Source organism: Mesoplodon densirostris, chromosome 15 (assembly GCF_025265405.1).
Source record: "Mesoplodon densirostris isolate mMesDen1 chromosome 15, mMesDen1 primary haplotype, whole genome shotgun sequence".
NCBI classification, from domain to species: domain Eukaryota; kingdom Metazoa; phylum Chordata; class Mammalia; order Artiodactyla; family Ziphiidae; genus Mesoplodon; species Mesoplodon densirostris.
In genome coordinates this window covers 14,768,682-14,794,975 of record NC_082675.1, presented here as the reverse complement: position 1 = coordinate 14,794,975, position 26,294 = coordinate 14,768,682, and the positions used below count along the sequence as shown (strand labels likewise).

Here is a 26,294-nt window from a genome sequence, read left to right as displayed (position 1 = left end):
GGGCTGCTCTGAGCAGGTCTAGCCGGAGTCTGGAGCTGCCCCATCACCCGGTTCTCTGCCTCAGCTGTCTTGGAAACACACCTCTTTCATCTCCTCTGACCTAAGCCACCAACTGTGGGCACCGAGAGCCGGCTAGACTGTGACTAGGCCTGGCAGCCACCCTTCCAGAACAGGGAAGGCACCGGAAGGCGGCCAGCTCAGTGCCGGGCCTGACCTTTCTGCGGCTCTCCCTGGAAGACGGGCTTCTGCCTCCTGGCAACAAAAGCCCATTTGATGCCCTTGGCAGGACTCCCGTCCCAAGGGCCATGGCTCCCGGGCCGGGCTGAGGCCAGGCCTCCTGTCCTGAGACGTCCAGGGCATCTCTCAGCCCCTCTGCTGTCTCTTGCCGAGTGGGAGGGCTGCATCTCTCGGCAGATGCCAAATCCACCTGAACACGGACGACGCCAACCTGTCCTAAACCATCTGTGCCCCTGAATCCTGGAGGAAGCGTGGCCAAGAACGACCACGTGGCTCAGAGCACAGCAGCCAAGCCCAGGGAAAGGGAGCACTGGCCCAGCTGGGCCTGCTGGGGGCTCAGCTCCTTCTCTGCCGAGGGGGTTGAAAGACAGAGGCCTATGATTTCTGGGAGGACAGTCTGCTGCCCTGGGATGTTTTGTATCGTCTCCCTGTGGACAGCATGCTGTGCTCTGAGGTGGGGATCACTTTTGTCCCTGTACCAATGCTCCCGGACTCCTGTAAGTGAGCTCCCAGCAAACCTTCCAGCCACCTCTGGCCTACACTGGGGAAGAGCTGGTCCTCAGAAAAAGTGGGGCTCTTTGCACAACACCGGTAACTTCAACTGTGGGCCTCCACTCAGCACCTTGGGCCCCTCCGACTTACGATGCCGTGGAGCTGAGGGCAAGTTTCTAAGAGAAACACCCAGGGACTGGTTTTCTGGGCTGTGGTGTCTAAAAGCTTTCAGATGAATAGATGTCTTTTCCTTGCACTCATCCATCCACTCAGCTCAATCCAATTCAACTCAACATCCCTGGAGGACCTACTATGGGCCAAAATGAGGGGACTAAACTAGGGGACAGGAAGGTGACGTACCACCTCTGACCTCGGGGAGAGAGTAAAGAACCACTAGGAAAAGAGGGCCAACCCAGGTAGCCAAGGGCCAGAAGTGACAAGGCAAAGAGGCCGTGGGGCCCAGTAATGGCCTTGGGCTCCACAGGGGGTCGCAAAGCATAGTCTTGTGCTTTCTGGCTTTGATCTGGCGAGACACTTTTGAGTATTCACTTTCTCAACTACAAAGTGGAGGTGCTTCAACCTTCTTGGTGCTGAGAATACATAAGATAATGACTATTCATTTAACCCAGCGCCCGGCAGGCGGGCAGGGCCTGATTCCCGGGACCTGTGATGTTGCCCTTGGTAGTTTAGTTTATGTATTTATTTTTTTGGCCGCACTGCACGTCTTGTGGGATCTTAGTTCCCTGACCAGGGATTGAACCCGGGCCCTTGGTAGTGAAAGCGTGGAGATCTAACCACTGGACTGCCAGGGAATTCCCAGTAGTTAAGTTTTAAAATGCTGATTACTTATTGCTGCTGGGAAGGAGGAAGGCTGTCCAGCTCAGCTGGGCTGGTTACCTTTTCCTGGGGAACTGGTCCTGATCGCTGAATAAACCTGAAACGAGGACATCTGAACCTGAGGCCTTCTCAGAGCAGTGGAGCTCCGTGGCCTCCCACTCTGACCCCACAGGGGCTGGGCAGGCCTCAGGGCACACGGAGGGAGAGAGGGATGCAGCCAGCAGATGGGCACATTGCGGGGCTGCTCATACCCCAGAGATGAGGGAGGCACATCTGCTAGCCTGAGAAGGGTGGCTTGTCCTGATCCCGAGTTCTCAGCCCATAAATGTGCTGGCTGAGCCTGAATCCATGCCTTGAAATGCAAGGCTCAGGATTCAAACACGTTTCCCTTTACCCCTGGGCCCTGACGATAGGAACTATGCAAAACCTGCAATTAAAACACAAGCGTGGGGCTTCCCTGGTGGCGCAGTGGTTGAGAGTCCGCCTCCTGATGCAGGGGACACGGGTTCGTGCCCCGGTCCGGGAAGATCCCACATGCCGCGGAGCGGCTGGGTCCGTGAGCCATGGCCGCTGAGCCTACGCGTCCGGAGCCTGTGCTCCTCAACGGGAGAGGCCACAGCAGTGAGAGGCCCGCATACCACACAAAAAAAAACCAAAACAAAATAAACAAAAAAACACAAGCATGAGTGCACACCCCTAACACAGACAAGTGGGGATAGCGCCCCAATTCCTGCATTTGTGTCCAGTTAACATTTCAGGAGACAAAAAGCAACTGACACCTCAGCTTCAAAGCAGAGCGCCTCTGCCCCGCGGGGCCCGGGACACTCCCCTGCCTCTGCTCCTTTGGTGCTCTGTGCCGCGGCCTGTGGTGAGGGCTTGGCACGCAGCTTTCCACTTAATCTTCACGGCTGCCTCAAAGCGCAGATCATTTCCGGTTGTGGGCCTGAGCAGCCTGGGGTGTGGGGACATGAAGCCCCTTGCCCATGTTCACGCAGACGGAAGGAGGCGGCTGACTCCACGGGCCATGCTGCTAACCACTGTGCCGCCCTGCCTTTCTAGAACATGGGCTGTCTAGGGAGAACACAGCCCACGGAGTCTTCATTTCCATGGGGCCGTGTCCCCTTCAGACCCTGGCTGCACACCCTCGGGGCCCCCGGGGAGGCTGTACTCTATGCCCTCCTTGCACTCAGATAAGCAAACGTGTGTGTGTGTCTGTGTGTGGAGAGTGCACGCCGTCTGTCGCTAGTCTGATAGCGATCGCCGTTTATGGCGCCTGCACCGCGGCTGGGCACCCAGCGAGGAGGTGGCTGTCCCTGCCTTAAGAAGCTCTGTCTTGCTCATCGTCACCTCTTCCCACCACTGGTCTTGTTTCAGCGGAATCTGCAAGGCGGAGGCCATGGGTGCGGAGAGGCCTGATGGGACCCCTCTACGAAACTCTCAGCATTACCCCAACTGGGGTGGGCCTGGGGCTGTGTCCACGCCCCCCTCTCCCCCGGAGCCGTTAACTGGCACGACTCCCCAGTTAAAGCTGCGGTTGTTTACCAGTGAGAAGAGCGCTGCCTGCCAACGCCGACCGCCATCCCATCTCCCTACTGCCGGCTCCCCCCAAGTGTTTATTTAAGCCAACACATTGCTCTGCTAATTGGATAACATTCCATGTGAAAACAGACCTTTTAAAACAACAGCAGTGGCGGCAAATAAAAACAGCTGCAACTGCAAAAGTACAAAGGCTCGGTGGGCTCGGGGAAGGGAGAAATTAAAGGCACATTCATGGTGGGGGGGGGAGGAAAGAATGTTCTGGTTTCTGGGCTGCAAGTCTGCTCTTTGCCTTCTTTCCCTTCTTCCTCCGTGACCAGCCAGTCCAAGTAAAGACAGAGGAGGTGGTGGCTTCTAAATGGAATCCCAGGGACTCTTGGTGGCCTCTTGGCCAATGGGCACGGGCACAGCTGGGTGGGAATCCCAGGTCACCTGGCAGGAGACAGTGTGCGGCTCCGGAGGCCCCTAAAGGAATGCCCACTCCTCCTCTGGGGGCCCCAGAGGAGCTGATTTCATCCTGGGCTTGTTCCCAAGAGATGTTTTAAGGGCCAACCTCTTGGCCTTCCTCCAAAATGTCTAATTGGTGAGTTGCTGGGGATGGGTGAGAGGTGAGGGGGGTGGTGTCATGAGGAGGCGGCTGGTGCACGGTTTGGCCGCAGCTGGCACTCAGTTTAAGTGAATACGTGAATGAAGGGAGGAAGTGCTAATCCGTGGACTTTGGGATCAGATCGACACGTGGGGTTTCCCAGCTCTGGCAAGTGGCACCATCCCTTCGAACCTCAGTTTACCCATCTGTCGAATGGCTTCCTACCACTGATGGTACAAATGCCCAGCGCCGCCCCTGCCAAAGACGGGCTTTTAGAAGTTGATGGTTTTTTACTGATGCCAAGAGGCTGCCCTTCCAGAAACATCATCAGGGCCAGAGAATCACGTGGCACCTAAGACACTACAAACATCCCTACACACAAGCGCAGACCCAGGCCGCCGGGGAAGACCACCGCATCTGGGACTTCCTGTCTGCCCTCATCGACCTTCGTCCCTGCTTCCCTCCAGCACGTGGGAGAAGGTTCTTTGAGAAATGTGGGCTCATCACACTTGGAGGTTTAGATAATAATAACAGCAGCCCTTTCAGAGGGACTGCCATTCATGCCTGGGACATCGGGGGCTGATGAGACGCCCTAGGTTGGGAGAACATGCCAGCTCACGGAGCCCATGACAGGGGCTGACGGCCAGGTCCCACCCCTGGTTTAGCATCTCAGCAACAGAGCCCGGTCCCGGCTTCCCATTGGTTCCCAGGACCCTGCACACACGGAGCTTAACAAGCGCCTGGAGAAACCGGGGAGGGAGTTATGCAAATCTCCAGCTGAGTCCGGGGCTGCTGCAGGTTGGGACGAGACAATGCGTGTACGGTGTACGTGTCACACACAAAGCCAGCTCGGCCGGTCGCGGGCGCCTCTGGCTATTGTCATCCGTTGCCTGGTTACCCTGAGCTCTTCATGGAGCCTTGCGCTAGGATTCGCTTCCCTGTTTGGGGTGTGTGCTTGACCCAGAGGGGCCTGACGGATGACGGAGTTCCCGAGGATGTGCAGGGTGGAACACGGGGTCATGGAGCAAGGTCGGAAGACTCAGGGTTCCTGGGGGCGGGGAGGACGCAGAGGACCCGTGCTTGGGGCCCAAAGAGAGATGGGGGTGCTGAGCGGATGCCTCCAGGGACCAACCAGGGTGCCTAATTCTCTCCTCAGCCAGCTGGCAACGTGGACTGGTTGGTGCCCAGGACCGAGTACCGTGCTGTGAGTCACGTCCCCGGGCTCACAGCCCAGCCTGGAAACTGCTAGTTTCTCCGCTGCTGTCCAGACCCGAGGGTCTGCAATCAGCCTGTGCTCCCCCCCTGCCTCCTCCCCCTAACATGTATCCATTTCCCTCATCTCTTCCTCCCTGTCTCCTCTCCTCCCCTCTGAGGACCGCCTGGCGCCCCGGGGCACAGGAGGCTTACACCTCCAGGTTCCAGCGCCGCTGATGCCACAAGACTTACTGACCACTATCTTCCTGGAGGACGCCCCACGGCAGGAAACGGGGGTGAAGCCCTCGGTGAGGGAGCCGAGTGGTCAGGGTTCAGTCAAGCCCCGGGAAGGATGTCTAAAGCAGGTCTTCTTTCCTGAAGCGCTTCAAAGGGAGAACCGCTGGGGGTGGGCGGCGCTTGTCCTGAGAAACTGGGGGTCCTGGAGGTTCCCCTACCAGCCCTGGGATTCCCACGAGTTCCTTCTTTCGAAATGAAAAAAAGGTCTCTGGGGGTTTCTAACTCAATGTCTCCTTCCAGCACTGCTTTCCCTCTTCAAACTCACGCCCGCCCTCGAGCTAACCAGGTGTTTACAATATTCAGAATTCTATTCACCAACATGCAGCGCGCCCGGCTCTATGGCTCAGTGGAGAGCGCTAAATGTTCCACTCGGGGGACAATAAAGTTCTTCAGACAGACAGGGAGAAGGAGAAGGAAAAGTCACGGCAGCTTCTCCGGGAAGCAAAAAGAGCAAAGGGATCTTTGCAGGAGAGGTGCGCTCCCGGTGGGCTCAGACTTCATGGGAGACCAGCTCGCTCAGCGGCGGCACAAAGGGCCCGTCCTGGTGCGGTGAGAGGCGGGGATGGCGGGGCCGGGACAGCTCCGGAGCCAGGCTGCCGCCTGTCGGAGGTGAGGGGCCGCAAGAGCCAGTCCTGGAGGGGGTGTGGGTCGAGCCCTCGCTGTCCTCGGCTGCCCTTTCTCTTCCTGGAGCCCGGGATGGAAGGGACGGGGGGGAGGAGCCACCTCCACCAGTCAGCAGAAGGCTGTGCTAGGCTCTGCAAAGAACATTTGCAGCCTGGCCTCCGGTGCCAGGTGCTAGCCAAGCGGGCACTGGCACTGTCCGGCTACCTGAGAATCTCCCCCCCACGCCCTGTTCCAGTGACCCCAGGGAACCAAAGCTATACTGACTGCATCCTGGTGATGGGAGCGTGGAATTTCAAGGCTGGCAGTCCATGCCTGGTCCAGCCTTCTGGGTCCCGAGAGCCACGTTAATTCTGACTTCAAGCTCTGGAGGGAGGCTGCCGCGTGGAAGAAGCTTCTAGTTGGAGGGGCGTAGACAACTTTTCTCTCTGCTCCTTCCCTTCTTCTTAGATCACCACCATCACCATCCTCCTCGTCACAGCTAACAGACGGAGCTCACGGAGGCCAGATCCCGTTCTAAGACTATCATCTCATCCCAGCCTCACAACGATTCGGTGAGGGAAATTCTATTACCGTTTTATAAGGGGGGAAACTGAGGCACGTAGAAAGTAAGTCACCTGCCCAAGGTCACATAGCAGGTAAGTGCTAGGATTCTGGCTGCCGAGCCTGTGCTCTAACAGTTAGCCCTTGCACTGGCCCTTAATAAGAGATGTTTCTTGGGGCAGGGAGTGAATCCCCCATCATTTATCCCCTAATTGCAGTCTCACACAGGAACCCTGACATAAAACAGATGACAATGGCCCTACACACTCACAGAAGCTCAGGGCTAGACGGACGCAGTGGGGAAAGCACTGCCTGCACCCCTCTCTTCTCTGTCCACAGATGGAGGGCTGGGGGCTCTGAAGGGACCTGGGCTGGTGGGAACGAGGAGGAAATAGCTCACTCATCTCGAGTACCGTGTGCCAGGACCCGTGTCACCATCTGCCTTCACACTGTGGGCGTGGGACCTGTCATCATTCCCATTTTACAGATGAGGAGACTGAGGCACAGGGCAGGGCTGGGAAAGCCAAGCAGCCAGCAGTAAGTGCAGTGCTCTGGACGGCTGTTCCCTGGCTTCTCTCTCAGCCAGTGGGGGGGCACCCCGCAGGTGCCTGCCTTGCTGGTGAGCGTCAAGGCCGTGGGCCGGCTGCACGCAGGGGTGGCGGTCCCTCCTGTCATGACAGGAGGCGAGGGGAAGACTGCCAGCCGAGAAGAAAGAGGCGCAGATGTCTGGACAAACATGGCCACGTGTCAACAAAGCATGCACTTGAGTTCAAGACGCTGAGACAAAGGTGGCTGGCAGGCCTGCTGAAGTCCTGGGGCACCCTCTCTGCCTGTGCGTGTTCCCAGGGCCCACAAAGGCCACAGCTGTGTCCCTGAGATGACACCTTCAGCTCCACCCACAGGGCCTCTGGCAACGCCCATTTGCTGCAGGCCAAGAGTATGATTCCAACAAATACTCTGCTTTTCTGAAGATGCCTCCTCAGAGGCGGAGGGGATCCCAGCCATTGGTGACACGTGCCCCTTGCTCTACTGCACCCTCAAGGGAAGACAGGCCAGGACGGGGGAAGGCTGCCTGTGGCACAGGCTCTCGGAGGGAGCCCACGAAGACAGCGCCATGGCCCCCTCCCCCCAGGATCCTGACCTGGGACTGTGAGAGCAGCAACCACGGACGCAGCCAGAACCCCAGTCACACAGCCTCTGCCCCTTGTCTGCTGCGGCGGGGGACGAGGACCCAGGACCTACTGCACCAAGCCCACACCGGGAGGGGCTGCCTTGCTTCAAAAATAAACGGTGGTTCTGTCTCCAAGGAATTCCATACACGTGCTTACACACGGCAGCGCTTGCCTGGCCTGAGCGCACCTGAAATCAGCACAAAACAGAAGCCCCAGGCACCAGCAGGAAGGAGAGGGGAAAGAGCTGTCCCCGTGGATTCCCACTGGGGTGCCTGGCGGCCTCCCCTCCGAGCGCTGTCCCCCGGTTCCCCTCCACTCTGCACAGCACCTCCCACGCTTTCTGTCTGACCTGGAGCAGCCCGGGACACAGAACTGCCCCTTCCTCCAAACACAAGGCCTGTGGTCTTTTCTTAGAAGGACGCTGTGCAAATTAGCAGGGCTGAGAGAGGAGGGGAGAGAAAACCTGAATGGGGAGCGGGGGACGCGCCCACGTCTGTGAAGAGGCCGTGCTGCTTCTCCCACAAAGGACCCAGAAAGGAGAGGCCGGGAGGGACGGGCCCTGGTCTCACCTTCGCGTCCTGCTTGGTGAGGAAGTCGACGAAGCCGAACCCTCTGTGCGTGCCCATCCCCGTCATCTTCTTCGGCAGGCGGACTGTCTTCAGCTCCCCGAAGGTGCTGGGAATAAAAACACAGGAGTTTCAGAATCGAGGCCTGCAAAGGGGGCGGGGGGAGGCAGGACCCATTCTCACCCGCGAACCCTTTCCAGTTAGAAGAGAGGAGTGCCCGCAGATGCACATGGGGGGTATGTGTGCACAGCCACGTGCACGAACACTCATGTCAGTGTCAGCTCCCCACTGGCCAGCACGTGTCCTGGGGGCGTGGGTGGCCTTCTCCCTCCGGGCCTGGCCATCACGCCGGCAGGGAGGGAACCATCAGACTGGGGATGCCGTTCCTCTGGGGACGGAGAATTCTCCGTTCCTCTCTTTCGGGCGGGCAGGCACACCGGTCCTCCCGGGGGTGAGGGGGTGGGGTGAATGAATATTCAGCAAGGCGGATGCAGCCCCGTGCACGCATGGCTGGGCTGGGGAGGCACTGGCCAGGCCAGGGCCCCGGACTCGGGGTTAGCACAGACTCCCCACGGACCCCCACGAATCTGACTGAGTAAGCAGGGTGAGTCCCTTCTCCCAGATCTGGGACCTGGGATGGTTCTTCAGCGCTTGGCGCTTGAATGCCACACAGCCACGCCCTCTAAACCCCACTCCTCCTGCCTCAGGGTTTTGCTATCTGCTAAGCCAAAGTCAGGCAAAGCTGACTTTGGAGGAGAAAAGTCAGGTGTTCCCCCCCACCCAACAGGGATCAAACAGGTAAACACGGCCTCCAACCATCTCCCCAGTGCCCCCTCTCCCCCTGGATAAACCTTTGAGAAATTCCCGGACAAAAGGATCGGGCCTCCCTTGCTTTCCTGTCTCACGCCCCTGCCCCCAGCCCGCCCTCAGGTCCATTTATCAAACATATACGCACAAATTGCTGCCGATAAATATTTAATGTGCGCGGCATCTGAAAAGAGGTATTACTTTATTTGAAAATCTACGCACACTTGCGGGCACCCAGGCACACGCACCTACACACGATGGTGCAGGATGCCTCGGGGCCAGAGACCGATTGGGCAAAAGGCACGGTAAAGGCCGTAAGCTCTCGTGAAATGATCTAAGCTAAATCTGTGGAGTTAACCCGCAGCCCTGCCAGCATGACCAGGCATCTGCCAGCCCAATTTCTGGAGGCAGGGCGGTGTGTAAATGCGGCATTATGAAGCCTCAAAATGAATCTGCACGTCTCCTCGGCACTCTCCCCGGCAGCTCCGCTCCCGCTCCTGGCGCCTCTCTGAGCAAGCCTTGGAAACCGGGCTGCTGGTGCTACGGCCAGCCTCCCGGGAGGGGAGGGGCTGCAGAGGATGGGCAGTGGAGGCCCGTCAGTCATCCCAGCCCCCGGCTGAGGCTCGTGGCCCACCTGGAGCGGCCCAGAGGCTGGGCAGGTGGGGACAAGCACGAAGGTGAGGTGGGAGAACCCAACGGAGTCCTGCTCACAAACCCTGCTTTGTTCTGCCACCTAAAGGCCGACACGCCCCATGACAGACACGCTGCCTCTTTTTCCAGCGAAACACCGCAGCCTCTGTCAAGGCTGGCCTTGGACACGGAGGGCAGGGGACGCATGTATTTTCTTGCAGCCTCCTTTGGGTAAACATAAATGGCGCTTTGGCACCAAGTTCTTCAGAGAGTCACGGGGACTGTGAGGACAGTGTATCTGACGGATTCAGACCTGGTCTGAGGAGGCTGAAGGGCACAGGGAGGCCTTGCCGAGCACCCGCTGTGTGTCTGGGTCATGCTGGGTGCTGGACAGACACGGCCACAGACAACCTATGGGGTGTGCCGGTCTCTCCGCCTGACTCTCCACCCCTGCCCCAGCCTCCAGGCTCTCAGGCCTCGGCTTCCGTGAGCAGCCTTGGCTGATCTGCTCTGGGTGGGGATGCATGTCCCCCCCCGCAGTCAGGGCCCACCGTGCTTCAGGGCGCTGTGGTGTGGATGCCTGGGTAACGCTCTGCCTTCCCGTGGGGCTGGAAGTCAGCTCTGCGAGAGTGGAAACCACATCTATCTTGCCCATCACGGGATCTGCAGCAAGGTGCCCCAGGCCTGGCTTAGACTGGACGCCTGGAGGTAGTTCTGGAACGAAGAAACAGCAGCCCTGGAAGGGGGACACCATTGGGATATCACACCTACGCTCAGAGGGTGGTGATGAGGATTCCACGAACCAGGCCACGGGGTACATACGAAGAGCACAAATGTTAAGTATTATTGGTCTCACCGCCCCCATTTTCAGATGAGGAAACTGAGGCTCAGGGAGGTAGCGGTTCTTGCGAGTAGGTGGCAGGGCCAGAGTGTGAACCTGGGAGTGTCTGATGCAAAGCCGGAGGAGCTCTCTCTGTGCTGCAGGATGTTTCACCCGCTTCAGTTATCTGGAGGGGACCAGCCACTTTCCGGAGCGGGGCTTTCATTCTGAGGCTTGGCCCTGTCTGGCCTGAAGAAGGCAGGCTGTGTACGGGGATGGAGAGGATTGCGCTGTGCAGGCTCCGAGGGGTCCAGTGACTTGCCCGAGATCCCAGGGCAAGGGAGGCCGACTCAGACCCAGTCCCTCCTGCCTGCACTGGGTGCAAACCCCCTGCCTCTGCCCACAGGGGCAGATGCCGTCCCTCGATGCTGCCCAGTTCTTCTTAGCCGTGGCTCATTTCTGGGGACCTCACCCGTATGTGTACGCATGAGAGACCGAGAGAGGGAGAGACTGGTGAGGTTAATTCCTCCCTCTCTGCAGCACGCTGCAAGCTGTGGACGCTCTATGCATGGTAAGCAGCTGAGGGTCCGGAGAAAGGCGAGGAAAATAATTAAAAGGTGGAGAAAAAAAGCTGATGAGAGAAGCTGAGGAGCCATGCTTACGTGGCCTGGAGAAGTGGCATTTGGGGGCTTGGCAGGGAAAAGCCAGGATGGAGGGGCATCCTTGATCCACGAGGGAGTGAGGGTGGGGACCAGGGAGCTGGGGGGCCGTGGGGGAGGTCACTGCCCATCTGGGGTGTCCAGACAGACATCTGCATGGCCAAGGAAATGCTGTGCCCCAAGACCCTAGGAGCTTAAAAAATCCCACCATTCCTCCAGACACGAGAGAGCGAGGGCTTCCAGAGCAGCTGAAGATGAGGGTTAGACCTTAGAAAGAACTTCCCGATTCCCGTGAAGCCCCGGAATGAATGGCTGGAGCTTTAAGACCGTCACTGTGGCTGTCACCCCAGTGACCAATGACAGAGTGCCTGTGGTGTGCTAGGCCTTTTAAATATACCGTTTCTAGGTACAACAATTGTGGGGTAAGAGTCACTGCCTCCTATTTTTACAGATGAGAAAACCAAGGGCTGAAGAGGCCAAGTGACCTGCCCAAGCCCCACGGCCCGGGACTCGAAACTCAGGTGAGCTTTCCCTCCCGGCTCAGGAAGGACGGCTTCGGTTGCTTGTGTAAGTACTGTGTGGGAGAAAATAAAGCCGATACTAATGATCTCAGAGAGATATCAAAAGAGAATTAAAAAGAAAAAAAAAGGTTGGGGCAGGGGAATCGATGAAGTACCTTTAGCTCCTTGGAGATAAGTGATATATAAATACCAGCCATTATTAAAGTTCTCATCTGACAGAAAAGCCCACGGAGCCATTTTTTTTTTCTTTTTTTTTTTTTTTTGTGGTACGCGGGCCTCTCACTGTTGTGGCCTCTCCCATTGTGGAGCACAGGCTCCGGACGCGCAGGCTCAGCGGCCATGGCTCACGGGCCCAGCCGCTCCACGGCATGTGGGATCTTCCCGGACCGGGGCACGAACCCGCGTCCCCTGCATCGGCAGGCGGACTCTCATCCACTGCTCCACCAGGGAAGCCCACGGAGCCATTTTTAAGAGCGGCTTTTGCAGGAAATTCTGCGTGTCTCCTGGGAGAAGAGGCCTGGGCATGGCTGGGCAGGGCTGCCAGGGACCGGAGAGGGAGGAAGATGACATGGCACCCAGGAACCAACACCCCCCCCCCCGCCAGCCCAGACTCTACCACTTGGGAAGGAGACACGGATGCTCCCCACTGTGTAGATAATAGAAACCACAAAATAGCAATTACTGTATCAGAAGCTGTGAATAAAGAGGACATACGGGGCTTTTAAACATGGCCCTCCTTCCCTCCCCCACTATGCTCACACTTCAGTAACAAACTCACACCTCACTTTTCCAATTATTTCATTCACCTCGGGTTCACCAATTACTCCTCCACGCCGCAGCCCCGCCCCGCTCCGCCGGGCCAGGAGCACGTGACTGGTGGGGATCTGTGGGTGTTTGACAACTGGAGTTTGTTGTCACGTTTTTAATTTCTTTCGAGGTGCAGTGGGGGTGGGAGGGGGAAGAGGAGGAGGAGGTGGGGAGGGCGCACCAAGGTGTGGAGCGAGGCAAGCCAATTATGCCTGGGCCTCGTAAACAAGTCCAGGCATGCAAATCACGTTGGCACACAGGCCTGATCGCAGACACAATACGTGTGTGTGTGTCTTGCGTGCGTGAGGGGATCCCCTCCCCTGGCGCCCTCTGACTGGACCTGCCACAGCCCTGGATGGCAGCTGCTCGGTGGCGGGGCTGGGGGGGTGGGTTGGTTCTGCTACTGAAAGGGATGAACCATCCTCCCTCTCCTCCTTGACTGAAGTGATGGGATGGGGTGGGGTGCGGTGGGGATGAGGAAGTGAGGGGGAGACAGAGAGAGGCCTCCAGAGATGCCGAACATGATGATTGTGCAGCTGTGCTGATGCCTGGGTTTGGGGGTTTAATGGGCAGGCTGGGAGGTCGGCCTAACCTTCTAGCCCGCACGCTGACACCAAGTAGGGGTCGGGCCCACCCCAAGGAGCATAGGGCCCCCTGCTCCCTGGACACAAGTTCTTATCACTCTATTTGGATCCGCTGGAGGAACCAGAGTCCCAGCAGAAGTGCTGAGTCACGTGGGGAAGTCTGTTGGCCTGACTTCTCTACACCTGCACTCAAGGCACTGCTGAGGGGGAAAAAAAAAAATCAGCTGCCATAACAGTGTGGTGTGAACAACGAGATAAAGGGGTGGTTTTGTGATAAGAATAAACTACAGGCTTCTTTCTGTTCCTTCTGGAGTAAGAAAAAAGGGCTAAATCTCTTGGCATCAAAAAGCCTTTCCCATATACCACCACCAATTTTCTAACACACACACACACACACACACACACACACACACACACGTAATATCCATTATCCCCTCCGTCCTTCTCAGTGCCATGTGCCCCATGGTGTGTTAAATATTGGCTACGGGCTTCCCTGGTGGCACAGTGGTTGAGAGTCCGCCTGCCGATGCAGGGGACATGGGTTCGTGCCCTGGTCCAGGAAGATCCCACATGCCACGAAGCGGCTGGGCCCGTGAGCCATGGCCATGAGCCTGCGCGTCCAGAGCCTGTGCTCCGCAACGGGAGAGGCCACAACAGTGAGAGGCCTGCGTGCCACAAAAAAAAAAAAAAAAAAAAAAAAAAATCGGCTATACATGATCTTACAACAGCCTTATGACCTAGGCATGCTATTCCCATTTTATAGATGAAGAAAACTGAGGCTCAAAGAAGTTATGTGATTTCTCCAAGGTCACCCCGAGTCATTACCTACGACGGGGGTGAAGTGACTTGTCCAAGGCCCCACAGGTGGGAATGAGCCAAGCTGGACTCCAAGTGGGCGGTTTGTCCCTGAACTTGTGCTTTGCTCACTGGAAGTTTGTGTGGTCTGTCTTGTCTATTAATAATTGGCCAAAGGGATCTGTGTGCAAGGTGCTTAGGGGAGGCAACGGTGGGCCAGACATCAGCTTTGTCTTTAGGGACCCTTGGCTGGTAGGGAAGAGCTACAGGCAGGTAGTGAGCCCCCTGCTGCCCCACAGACAAAAGGACACCTAGAGACAAACCCACCCCTCTGGCGACGACAGGTGGTTTCTGCAGCGGGGGGAGGCTGGGCAACAGGACCCATCATCCAAACCTCCCACTCCTGGAATGTACACAAAGCACAAGCTTTGGTCAAGGTTGCCTCGTCCCATCCTCCAGCCTCACAAACGGGGAGACGGAGGCTAGTCCAACCACACTGGCTTTCCTCCTGCTCATGAAGCCACCCAACTTAGGCCAGGACCTATGACCTTGCTCTTCCCATAATCCAGAACTCTCCGTGCCTAGCCGTTCCCACCACAGGCCCTCTTGTCATTCAATCTCAGCTCGAATGCCACCTTCTCAAGGAGGCCTTCCACTGCCACCTTATCTAACGTCGCTTCCCCGCGCCACCAGCCACGTTGTCACATCTGAGCACCGCCTGGAATGGCTTGTTTACTTATTTGTCTTTCCCTCCCTCTTCTAGAGACACAAAGAACACTCTAAGACGGCAGAGTCTAGTCTCTGTTGTGTCTGCAGACCCTAGGCCTGTGCCTAGCCCACAGAAAACACTCTACAAGCATTCATGGAAACACGCACTTGACATTGACTGAGTCCTCCCGAAGCGCCAGGTCTCCGTCCTTCACCCGAATCGTCTCACACGATGCATACGCTATGGCGATGGCACCGGCACGTCCGGGGCCGGAACACCCAGTCCTTCTGTCCTCAGGACACTGTCTCATGTTCTACAACCACACGCTATTACAAGGAGTGTTTGGCCCCCAGGGGCTCCTTCCAAAGTACCTGCAACGATTCCTTCAATCGCAGGCAGAGTAAGAGCCAGCCAAAAGGGGACCGGCTGGATTACTCACCAAGGAACTAGCGCCGAGACAACGGGGTTCAGACTCCTGCCCTGCTGCGTAGGAGAGAAAAGACATCTTCCCTCCAGACAGCCCTGGCGGAGCTGCAGACACGAGTGGGGAGTCTCAGCAAGGCTCCACCTGTGGTAGCTGCTCCCCCAGAAGGTTACACAAGTGAGCTGTGTACTGACCCCGTCTCTATTCCACCCGGGGGGCGTGGGAAGGGGGCGGTGGCTTTGGGAGCCCTTTCATGGAGGTATATTTAAGCTCAGAGTTTCTTCCTCTTTTGTTCTCTCTCGCTTTTTACAGAGTACCTTTCAGATTGAACTTTTCCAATTACGCACGGCTCATCACGGTGAGAACTGGATGTAGAAAGGTTACCTTATCACCACTGGCGCACTATTCCTTTCATTTTTGCCTCTTGGAGGCTGAAGAATGGCCTGGTTTCCACGAAAGGGAGAGAGGAGGTGTGGAGGACAGTGCTTAGCTTTTCTCAATAGCCTTTCATAGGGTCCTCTGCAGGCAAGCGTGACCCTCTTGTTTTCTAGATGAGGAGTCCCGGGGATGAGCAGTTAAATGTTATCTCTGAATCAGAGTCTGGGCCCGAGCTCCAGGCAGAGCCCAGACTCGCCTGAGAGGCTCGCGGGGAGGGGACCTGGCACTGGAAAATAGAGGCTTCCTGTAGTGGCTCTGCCCTCACCTGCCGTGTGACCTTGGCTGAGTCATTTCCAGGCTGGACTGATAAGAGAGAGAGAGAGAGAGAGAGAGATTGAGAGAGAGAGGGGGAAGGAGGGAGGAAGCTGTACAAAAACATCTTGAGACGTGCCAGAGCCAGGATAATGCAGGGGACAAAACACTGGTCCCCAAGTAAAGACCTCTGGGGCCAGACAGATGATAGGAGGGAACCAAGAGAGCTGGGGCCCAGTTGGCAGAAATGCCCCCAGATCTGGGCGTTTCTTGGACCTGTAGCATCAGTGTCATCCAGGAGCTTGTCAGAAATGCAAAGTCTCAGCCCACTCCCCTCTTTCTGAATCGGAAGCTCTGGGGGAGACCCAGCAGTCCATGTGGTAACAAGCTCACCTGTAACAGGTGAGGGTGATCCTGCCCCAGGCTGAGGACCACTGTTCCACTCGAGCAGGCAGGGACCCCTCAGGCCCAGCCTGAACAGCCAGCTAGGCCCAGGACTGGCAGATCTTTCCTCTAAAGAAAGCCCTGCAATCCAGATTCTTTTAAGAAACGGGATTTTAAATATTGGTACCAAAGTCAAAACATTTTCAACACTGCGTTGCCAAAGATACCAGATGCCCCGCCTTTAGCATCTGCACATGCAAGTTCCGTTCTGATTCAATTCTAAGAGATCAGAAGGGCTGGTCTACTTCCAAAGTGATGGAATTTCCTCCCCTCCTTATTACCCCAGATTGGGGCCCTGCCCTCTCCCTCCTGGCCCCCTGCAGCCTGTCGGCCCCCTTGGTTGTCTATGTTCACGGAATGTGGGATTCTAAGCTCCTTGAGGACAGAGAGGGTTTTCCCATCACATTTGCCCTGCAGCGTCTACCCAGGCGTGGACACCTTCGTGGCTGGCTACACGTGCCCTGAATGAATTGCCCCTCACCATTCTCCAGGACCCAGCCCCAGACATGAAGCGTGGTAGGAATTTTAATGTGCCTTGTCATTCGGGTATTACGGATCCTGCATTCACTTGGCGACTATTTCCTGGCCATGTCCCATGTGTGGGCACTGCGCTCTGTGCTGGGAAAGAACGGCGGGCCAGACGTGCCCGGGCCTCCATGGGGCACAGCCTCTTTCTTGTTGATTATAAGCCGGTGGTTTTCATTTTTCAACCCCCTAGGGTTGGTGCACATCCTCAGTAAAACAGTTTTGAGCATTCATCTCCAATATATGTACACTTTTAATTGATAAGTGACGTGCATAGGTACTGCTGTTTCACTGTATATGTTCATCCTTAGATATTTAAAACATTTACAAGAATGAGATAAAACAGATAGAAACGGAAACTGTAATGATTTCCTACTGCTTCCCCAACTGACAGTCGGAGGCACGTTTTAGAGTCCCACCCTTTGAAGGCACTCAACGGATCAGGCATTGTCCTAAGTATATTTCATGTGTAATCTCATGCCGTCCTCAGCAGTCCTGTGAGGCATGGATCATGCACACATTTACATATGGGGAAACTGAGGCTCCAGCTATTTAAGGGATTGGCCAAAACTCAAACCTAGGCCTGAAGAAGTTCTAAAGCCTGTGCTCTTAACTGTTGCTCTGCACTAGACGGGGGCCATCCGTGCACGGCTGCAGGGCTTCAGGAGAACTGAAGGCTGAACACTGCCTGCTGAATCTAAGTATACTCCTCAGGCAGATCACGTCAGAAAAAAAATTTTTGAAATCAGAGGTAACTTTTTTTTTTTTTTTTGGTGGTACGCAGGCCTCTCACTGTTGTGGCCTCTCCCATTGCGGAGCACAGGCTCCGGACGCGCAGGCTCAGCGGCCATGGCTCACGGGCCCAGCCGCTCTGCGGCATGTGGGATCTTCCCGGACCGGGGCACGAACCCACGTCCCTTGCATTGGCAGGTGGACTCTCAACAACTGCGCCACCAGGGAAGCCCCAGAGGTAACTTTTAAAAAACATTTCTCAAATTTGTCCTGAAAGATGTTATTCGGTATTCTGTGTAAAAAGCATTCTGAAATTAAATAAATTTGGGAGACATCTGCCTAAACAGATCTCAGTAAGCTTCTCTGCTGCAGACCTTGTCAATCCCTTTAAGATATTTGATGCAGGGAGGATTTATCTGGAACAGCGAGAGGGAAGACACAGCATTTCTCAAACTCATCCAGCCACTGCACCCCTCCTCCCCTCAAACAAGAAAACCTACCAGCACCTCCTAAGACACTGTTATTCCACGGAACACAGTTGGAAAATACAATTTGGAAGAGAAAAAGAAGACAGACAGTCACACACCTCAAGGTGAAAGGCCTTTGCCTTGAACACTCAGGTGAAACCTCGAATTCACCAGGGACCATGCAAAGTGGGGAAATGCTGCAGGAGTCTAGTTTTGACAGTGAGGGGTCAAGTCACACGTTACTGAAAGAACCTAAGTTTGGAGTCAGATGTGAGTTCAGATCCCAGCCCTGCACCTGATGTCACCTTTCTGAGGCTCAATGCTGTCACCTGTAAAATGGGAATAATCGGCCCCGCCGTACAAGGCTGCTGATGCCACGGTTCCTGGCATGTAGAAGTTGTTATCAGGAAGGCCCTTGTCCTTTATATGGATCTGTACTGGCGCCAAGTGAGTGACACCTTCCGAGCCCTTACGATGTGTCAAGTCGAAGCTGACAAGGAGCAGGCTGGGCTGGGCTGCCTCTCCTGGGGGCACCCCAGGGGTTTCCAGCAAAGAGATCCGGTAAGAGGGCCAGACGTGATTTTGTGATTCTTGGAGCCCTGAGAAAAGAAGCAGTTCTCCATCCTATCCATGTGTCCTACGAGTGTTGCAAGATAATTAGAAGAAATCGTCCCCAAGGAGGCATCCGTCAGCCAGACCCAGGCCTCTGTGTCTTCCCTCGGGCCGAGCGAGCCCAGTGGAACAGCTCGCGTTCCCTCTTCCTTTCGGAAGGAGAGCATTAAGACGCAACCTCTGGCCTGGGGCGTACATTCTGGTCGGTTCCACGCCTCTGCCAGGGTAAGTTAATAGAATACACAGTGGACGCTCTCCGCCACCTTTTCCCTCTTTGGTCTCAAGTACAGCTAATCCCGTTACAAGAAAATAAAGTGGATAATTCAGGCTAATGAAATCGTTACAAGAATGTGGCCAGCCAGAGGTGGACCTTCAGAACGAATTGAACACCCTTTGGTGTCGTTATTCTCAGTATAGGAAATGTTTGAGAGGAAGGAAAAAAAATTAGAAAGAAAAAAAAAACCAAACTCTCCCAGACCCAGCCTCTTTCTGGTGGGCTTAAATTGGATTAAAGAATTAATCTGGGCTTTCCTGGTGGTGCAGTGGTTGAGAGTCCGCCTGCCGATGCAGGGGACAGGGGTTCGTGCCCCGGTCCGGGAAGATCCCACATGCCGCGGAGTGGCTGGGCCCGTGAGCCATGGCCGCTGAGCCTGCGCGTCCGGAGCCTGTGCTCCGCAACGGGAGAGGCCACAACAGTGAGAGGCCCGCGTGCCGCAAAAAAAAAAAAAAGAATTCATCTGCCACATGTCTTGCTTCTTGCAATTATCTCCGCGGTACCCAAAATCGCCATAGTAACTCCAGAAAATATGAGAGGAGGTGGAGAGAATCCAGGAAGTCTGCAGGCAGGGCTACCCTTGTCTATAACTTGATACCTTTTGCTCCGCCCATTGCTGCTGCCACTCAGAGAAGGGCCACTCCCAGGCCTCCACCTAAGCACCACACTGGGAACCCTCTGATACTGGATTAGACTGTACATCCCTGAGGCCTCTATGAGGCAGGAGAGGGTGGGGTTAGCTCCCATGAAAAACGGGGCAGGTAGCTAGACCCCCTGTCCAGGGTGGGTGCGGGGTGCTGGGCAGGGAGATACCCCTCGCCACACCCTTCATGCCGCCCGCCGCCAGGTCACGGCCAGGCCTCCTGAGAAGGCTGAATAAAGGGTGGCCCCTCCACTTCTCAGCCCTCATCACCTCCACTCAGCGGCTGCCCCCTCCTCTGCCACATCTACGCATACACAGAAAGGGCCCCTTCAATGTCATTTTTTTCTTTTTTTTTTTTTTTTGCCACGCCGCATGGCATGTGGGAGCTTAGTTTCCCAACCAGGTTATCGAACCCGCGTCCCCTGCATTGGAAGCGCCGAGTCTTAATCGCTGGATCGCCAGGGAAGTCCCTCAGTGTCATTTCTTTTGGATCCGTTTTACCGCTCAGAACTCTAAGGAGGACTGCATGTCATGAACCCAGATTATCTCCGGTTGATTCTCATCAGGCCCACACCATTCTCCCAAACTAACACGGCCTGTTCTAACATCTCAAGCTAAGGGCACAAGTCTTCCAGTGATCTAAGTGGCCCTAACTGGAGGCTGTGGAGGGCAGGTGGACGGGAATAAGGAGGACGTGAAGGCAAAAGGAGAAGCCAGGTCTTTCAAATATGGGGAGAACTTCCAGTGAGCTTGTAAGGTTCTGCAGGGATCTTAAAGGGCACATGTGGATAGGCAGAAAGTTCTGGTCGCCGGGGGTTTAGAAACTCTCCACTGATGGCCCCCCTATTATAAGTGCCAAGCAGCAGCCCACAGCCACCAACACTGCCTTCCACTTCTGACTCATCAAGAGGAAGCTATCCCAGGGAGATTGGAGATGGACCACAGAGCAGCTCGGGGCTGTCAGGGTGCAGCAATGCGCATGCCTGCATCACGGCCGCAGGGCCCCGTCTCTTCCCATCTCTCTGGAGAAGCACAAGGTGGTAACTCAACATCCAGACAAGTCCCTGGTACCCCGACAGCATCTCTAGGAAAAGGGGCGGGATGGTAGCAGCAGCCCCCTGTATGGGTTCAGGAACCAGAGCACGAATGGGATGTGAGCCAATGCCACCACTTAGGGGCCAAGGACAGAGACTCGGAGAGCAGGGGGCTCAGAGCACAGCAAGTCACATGTCAGCAACGCCGTGCAGCTCCTGCGGCCTGAACAAGGAGATGCTGTGCGCATTCGTTCTACAGAAAATCCAGAAGGAAGAAAAGAACCCCCCCGGGGCAAAACAGAATGACGCCAGGAAGCTAAGCTTCTGCCTGTCACCCATGGGAAAGCCCTTGACCCTGGCCCCTCCCACTGAAAGCCTATTTAACTTTTACTTTACAAACTCGTTTAATTTCTTGTCCCAGAGCAGCTGAGAAGGGCAAAGGGATTAATAGGGGCAGGTTCCTAAAAGGCCTCAAGAATGGAGGGCTGACGGTCACAGATTAGACCAGGGCCACGCGCACTTCCTCTGTAAAGGGTCAGATAGTAAATATTTTTGGCTTTGCAGCTACTCAGCTCTGCCACTGCAGCGTGCAAGCAGCCACAGACAACACGCAAGCGAGCGGGCATGGCTGCATGCCAGTGAAACTTCATTTACAAAGACGGGGCTGGCGTGTGAGCCTTAGTTTGCTGACCCCTACACATTAGTCCAAAAAACCAAAACGTGCTATTAAAATAACTGGACAAGCACAGCAGCCCGGGGCTACCAGGTGCTGGGCAAACAGCAGACGCACCTACGCAGCCCCGATCTGGCCCATGTAGTGCGGCCTGGGCTCAGCATCACTGAGGCAAACATACAGACCCATAAGCCTGGTCGCTGCCCCGCAAAGGGGCAGAGGGACAGACTGCGGGGGTGGAGGATGCCGAGGGCTTCCCGCCTGGTCTGCCGACCTGTACCAGCCTTGCGCTTGCCATCACCCGACTCACTCCTCTTCCTGGATGTCATCGACCTTACGTCCTACTGTGCATTTTGTTCTCTGTTTGCGTATGGTCCTTCTTCCTTGCTGGCCTGGTCAGCGCCCAGGATGGGACTAACAGTGCCTGGCGTGCAGTAGGTGCTCAGCACAAACCGCATGTGGTCCCTCTTATGACCCAGGTCCTCAATTTCAGAAACAGGAAACAGAGAGTGGGGAGGGGACCAGGTACCTGATGCCTTGTCGGATGCTCTAACTCACTGCTCAGAGCAAGGCCCGGGGTGGCCGCACTCCCAGGGTGCATGTGACACCGAGGGGGCGTCTGTCTGAGCTCAAAAGGCTGCGTCCAGGGCTGTCTGACCACGGACGTGGAGTTCCCCGACTTCCTCCTTTGCTGTGCTATGTCCCCATGCCACGTGGAGTAACTTCTGCCTGCCAGCCTATGCCTCAGGTTCTCGCTGGAGCCCGCCAGCCACTGGGAAGCCGTCAGGCAAATGATGGAGGAAACAGAAAAAGAGGCCAAGGAGATGTTGACAGATATGGAAGGCAGCTTCTGAAGAGCTCAGCATTCTAGAAGCTTCTGACACCTGCCATTAGGAAGAACACTCCAGACCCCCACAGCATTAGAAAGCTCTCCACCCCCTTGGCAAGAGTCCCGAGCACCCATCTAGCCCTACTTATGGCTGGAAAGAGGCAGAGAGTGCAGTCACCGCGTCTCCCCAGGAGGCCCCAGACCGACAAGTCACAGTTGGGAGGGGACCACTTTTCTGGTCCAACGGGGCTCAGACTGGAGTGTGCCTCAGATAACCAGCCTCAGCATCAGAGCCTGCGAAGAAAGCCTGCCTGTCGTCACCAGGGGATGACAGCTGACACACCCTTGCAGAAGATGCGCGAGGTAAATCCAGAGAGGTAAATCCACAGCGTGGGCCTTCGATGGAAGGCCCTGGAGGCCCTTCCAGGGGCCTGTGGGAGATGGAGTGGAGGATGGTGATTCACACTGGTGAGCCTGCCAGCGCCGAGGGGGAAGGGAGGCGCTCACTCCGGCTGGGACAGATATGATTTTTAAAAGCCTGGGAAAGAAAACAACAATAAAACAACCTGAGCTCAGGCTGGCTGGCGAGTTTTCAGAGACAGGGAGAGGTGGAAAATGGATTTGTGAGGGAGAGCCATTTGTTTGGGGCCAAATAAACCAATGTGGAGCTCGATTCAATTACAGGAGGGAAGAGGAATTTAGTTGAGAAGAGGAAGATGGGCCAGATCAGCTCGGTGCTTTGTGACCACCTAGAGGGTTGGGATGGGGAGGGTGGGAGGAAGACGCAAGAGGGAGGAGATATGGGGATATGTGTATACGTATAGCCGATTCACTCTGTTATACAGCAGAAACTAACACACCATTGTAAAGCAATTATACTCCAATAAAGATGTTTAAAGAAAAAAAAGAATCTGATGGGACATCAGGGGCCGAGAGCCAAAGGGGCCTGACTTGGGCTCTGCATGGTCTGGAGTCTGGGACAGAGAGAAATGGTTCCAGTGGCCCCGGGAGGAGAGGGAATGAGTCTGAGGTGTGTGGACATGAGGGCCATGACGGGTCCCGCCGTGGGGCATATCTTGGTGTGTGCAGGGGTGTGTGGGGGGCTCTTCCTGAGATAAGAAACCCAATCAGGGCCAGACAGGATTTGAGGTGTAAGAAAACCAAGGAGGCCCAGGCAGAGGGGAGGAGAAAGAGGGGAAAAATCAGCAGTCAGTAGGGCAAGGTCCCCCCTGCAACAAGCACTGTTTATCTCACCAGCGAGTTGAAAGGCATCATTTGCACAGTTCAAGAGGAGGGAAGGGTAAGTTATCCTGTCTCGGGCTTTGTGCGTTGCCACAGGCCTGGTGTCTCAGAAGAAGCTGCAGCCACATGTCCCCGTCTTCCGGGGGAGCAGGGGAGGTGAGGGAGGCACAGCCAAGATTCACACCCCCAGCCCCTCTCCTGCGCACCGAGAGGCAGCCGGGAGATAAAGCACCCCATATTTGGGACGGCCCCCACTCAAACCGGGAGACATCAGAGGTCAGAAGGCATAGATGGTGCTACAAGGGATACACAGGGGTTACGAGCACAAGCCTGGGGGTCAAGCTGCCTCCCCCACTCTCTACCTTGGCTTGCTCATCTGTAAAATGGGGATAACCCCCCCCAATAGAGCTGTGGTAGGGCTTAGAGGAGACATTATATCTGAAGCGTTTCACACAGAGCTGGGCACCTAGTGTGCGCTCACTAAGAAGCAGAAGGAACAAATGCAGGCGTGAATGACAGAGTCAATAAAGGGGATCAAGTGAGGCCGGTAAGGATAATCCTCCCTGGAAGTGTTCTGGTGTTTGGGTTCTCGCCTGTCCTGGGCCAGAACTGGACTCCCACTGAACAGATGAGGAAAGGGGAAGGCCCCTGGCCTTGCCTCCCTTTAAAAGGCCAAGTGGCAGAGATGGGACTGGAACCCACAGACTGATGCCCTATTCACCCAATGGGCTGCGCTGGGGCCATGGAGATGCTCCGTCTCAACCTCTCCAACTCGAAACTGGGAAGCTCCGTGAAGGTATGGTTTGCACTTCACGATTCTGGGGGAGCGATTTCCTTTGTGGGGAGAACCCCCTCCTCTCCACCAGCACCACTGCTGTGTTCCAGGGTCACTGACTGAAGGTGGATGGGCGGGGGCGGGGGGAGGTCAGTTACTGTGGCAGAGACGTCACTTGCTCTCCGGTATCCATGGCTATTCCGATTTTCAATGACAATGAGGAAAAAGTGACTGGTTCTTTTAAACCAGTGGCTGGCAATCTATGGCCCAGGAGCCAAACCTGCCCTATTACCTGTTTGGGTCCATAGGCTGTGCTGGAGCACAGCTATGCCCATGTGCTTATGTCTTATCTAGGGGTGCTTCCGAGCTGCACGGAGCTGAGTACCTGTGATGGAGACCACGCAGCCCACAAAGCTGAAAATATTTACTTTCTGGCTCTGTATCAGGGTTCTCCAGAGAAACAGAACCAATAGGTTATATATAGATATACAGAAAGAGATTTCCTAAGAGGGACTGGCTCACACGCTTATGGAGGCTGAGAAGCCCCACAATCTGCAACCTGCAAGCTGGGGGCCCAGGAAAGCTAGTTCCGGGCCAAGTCCAAGGGTCTGAGAACTAGGGGAGCCGATGGTGTTTTCCCTGATCAGGTACTTACAGGCAGACCTCGTCTTCCTACGCTTTGCAGATACTGCATTTTTTTTTTTTTTTAAGCAAATTGACGGTTTGTGGCAACCCTGCATTGAGCAAGTCTATCGGCACCATTTTTCCAACAGTATTTGCTCACTTTGTGTCTCTGTGTCACATTTTGGTAATTCTCGCCATATTTCAAACTTTTGCATCGTTATATTTGTCATGGTGATCTGTGATCAGTGTGATCTTTGATGTGATGATTGTAACCATTTTGGCATTTTTAAGCAATAAGGCACTTTTTATATATTGCTTTATTTATCTAGGTTACACCGCGGGGCTTGTGGGATCTTAGTTACCCGACCAGGGGTTGAACCTGGGCCCTCGGCAGTGAATGTGCCGAGTCCTAACCACTGGACCACCAGGGAAGTCCCAATAAGGTACTTTTTAATTGTTGTTTTAGACACAGTGCCATTGCACACTTAATAGACTACAACAGAGTGAAAGCGTAACTTTTACATGTGCTGGGAAACCAAAAAATGTGTGTGACTCGCTTTATTGTGATACTGTTTATTGAGGTGGTCTGGAACCCAACCCGCAGTATCTCCGAGGTCTGCCTGTATGCTCATGGGGCAGTATTAGAGGCCGTGAGAAAACACAAGGCAGCTGGTAATTAGCGAGGTTTGCAGAAAGCATCCCTAGGCCTCTCCACTGGGCCCTCCCAAGGCATCATTTGCCCAAGGGGACCTAATGAGGGACGGTTTCCCGGGAGCCTGCCATCACAGACGGCTGGGTCTCGTGTCACCCCAGCAGCCCCGCACCCAGCTTTTCTCCACAGGACCAGGAGAAGGGAAGACCCGGCCGGTCACTCTGCCGCGGGAGCGACGAGATGCGGTGCTCGGAAGAACGGGGTGCTCCCCCCACCTCCCCGCCACGCAAACACCCTCAGCCTGACCCTTCACCCAGCCAGTACACCATGGACAGTGACCTCCCACGGACAGTGACCTCCCAGGCAGCAGGAAGGCAGTCCGGGGTCATCTAGTTCTAATGTTAGAAAACTACTCCCCTAACTAGATCCTCGCCAAGACAGTGATCAAGTGGAAAACAAAACAAAACAAGAAAAACGAAAAAACAACAGGTGCCAGAGAGTTAAAACGAAAAGTGGCGGGAAGAAGGCAGTACACAGGTGTGTATATGTGCACACAGTATTACTTCTGGAGAGAAACATAAGACATCAGCTGCAGTGGCTGCCTGTGGGGAGCAGCACAAGGGACCAGACCCTGTGTCACCTCCCCTGCACCATGCTGGCATTTGGCTGAAGCTATGGTGGCCGGTCCTCATGAGCGCTCAGATTCCCCCTCCCTGCCAGTGTCCCACCTCCAGCGGCCCCCTATCAGCCCCAGGTGCTTGCTCAATCCCAAGTGCAGGGCAGCCCCAGCCCCGGGGGGCAGTGCTCAGCTAGCAGGACACAGGCTCTCAGGCGGACTGTTCTGGAAAGGCCTTCTGTGCTGTTCTCAGGAGTCTCCGTGGGATCAGGCCCTGGTACTCAGAGCAGTGGCCTCGGTCACACCCCTGTGTATGGCTGCTTCTTCCCCGACCTCCCCGGGTCACCTGCCAATACACCCTCTGTACCTAAATCCTTCTCCAAGCTTCTGGCGTGGGGAGAACCAAATGAAGATAAATACTTGCCATTTATTCTATCCCTTTTTATAGCTGTTATACTATGTGCATGTTCTATAAAAATAATCATACATATGTATAAACATAATACATATTCATATATACTATATGTATATGTAATATATCCAATATATACAATTATATATATATATATACAATTTATGTGTATATATACACATATATATACATATGCTCATACATATGTGTATA

The 26,294-nt window shown here is 55.3% G+C and overlaps 1 protein-coding gene across 3 annotated transcripts in view; it reads right to left on the bottom strand.

Annotated features, from left to right (window-relative positions):
* RBM19 (RNA binding motif protein 19) overlaps positions 1-26,294 on the bottom strand; it is a 140,319-nt gene that overhangs the window by 41,025 nt on the left and 73,000 nt on the right. For all 3 annotated transcript variants that reach the window (XM_060118998.1, XM_060118996.1, XM_060118997.1), the window contains exon 22: positions 8,085-8,190. In XM_060118998.1, the coding sequence (XP_059974981.1) occupies positions 8,085-8,190 (106 nt within the window). The remainder of the gene's footprint in view (positions 1-8,084; positions 8,191-26,294) is intronic.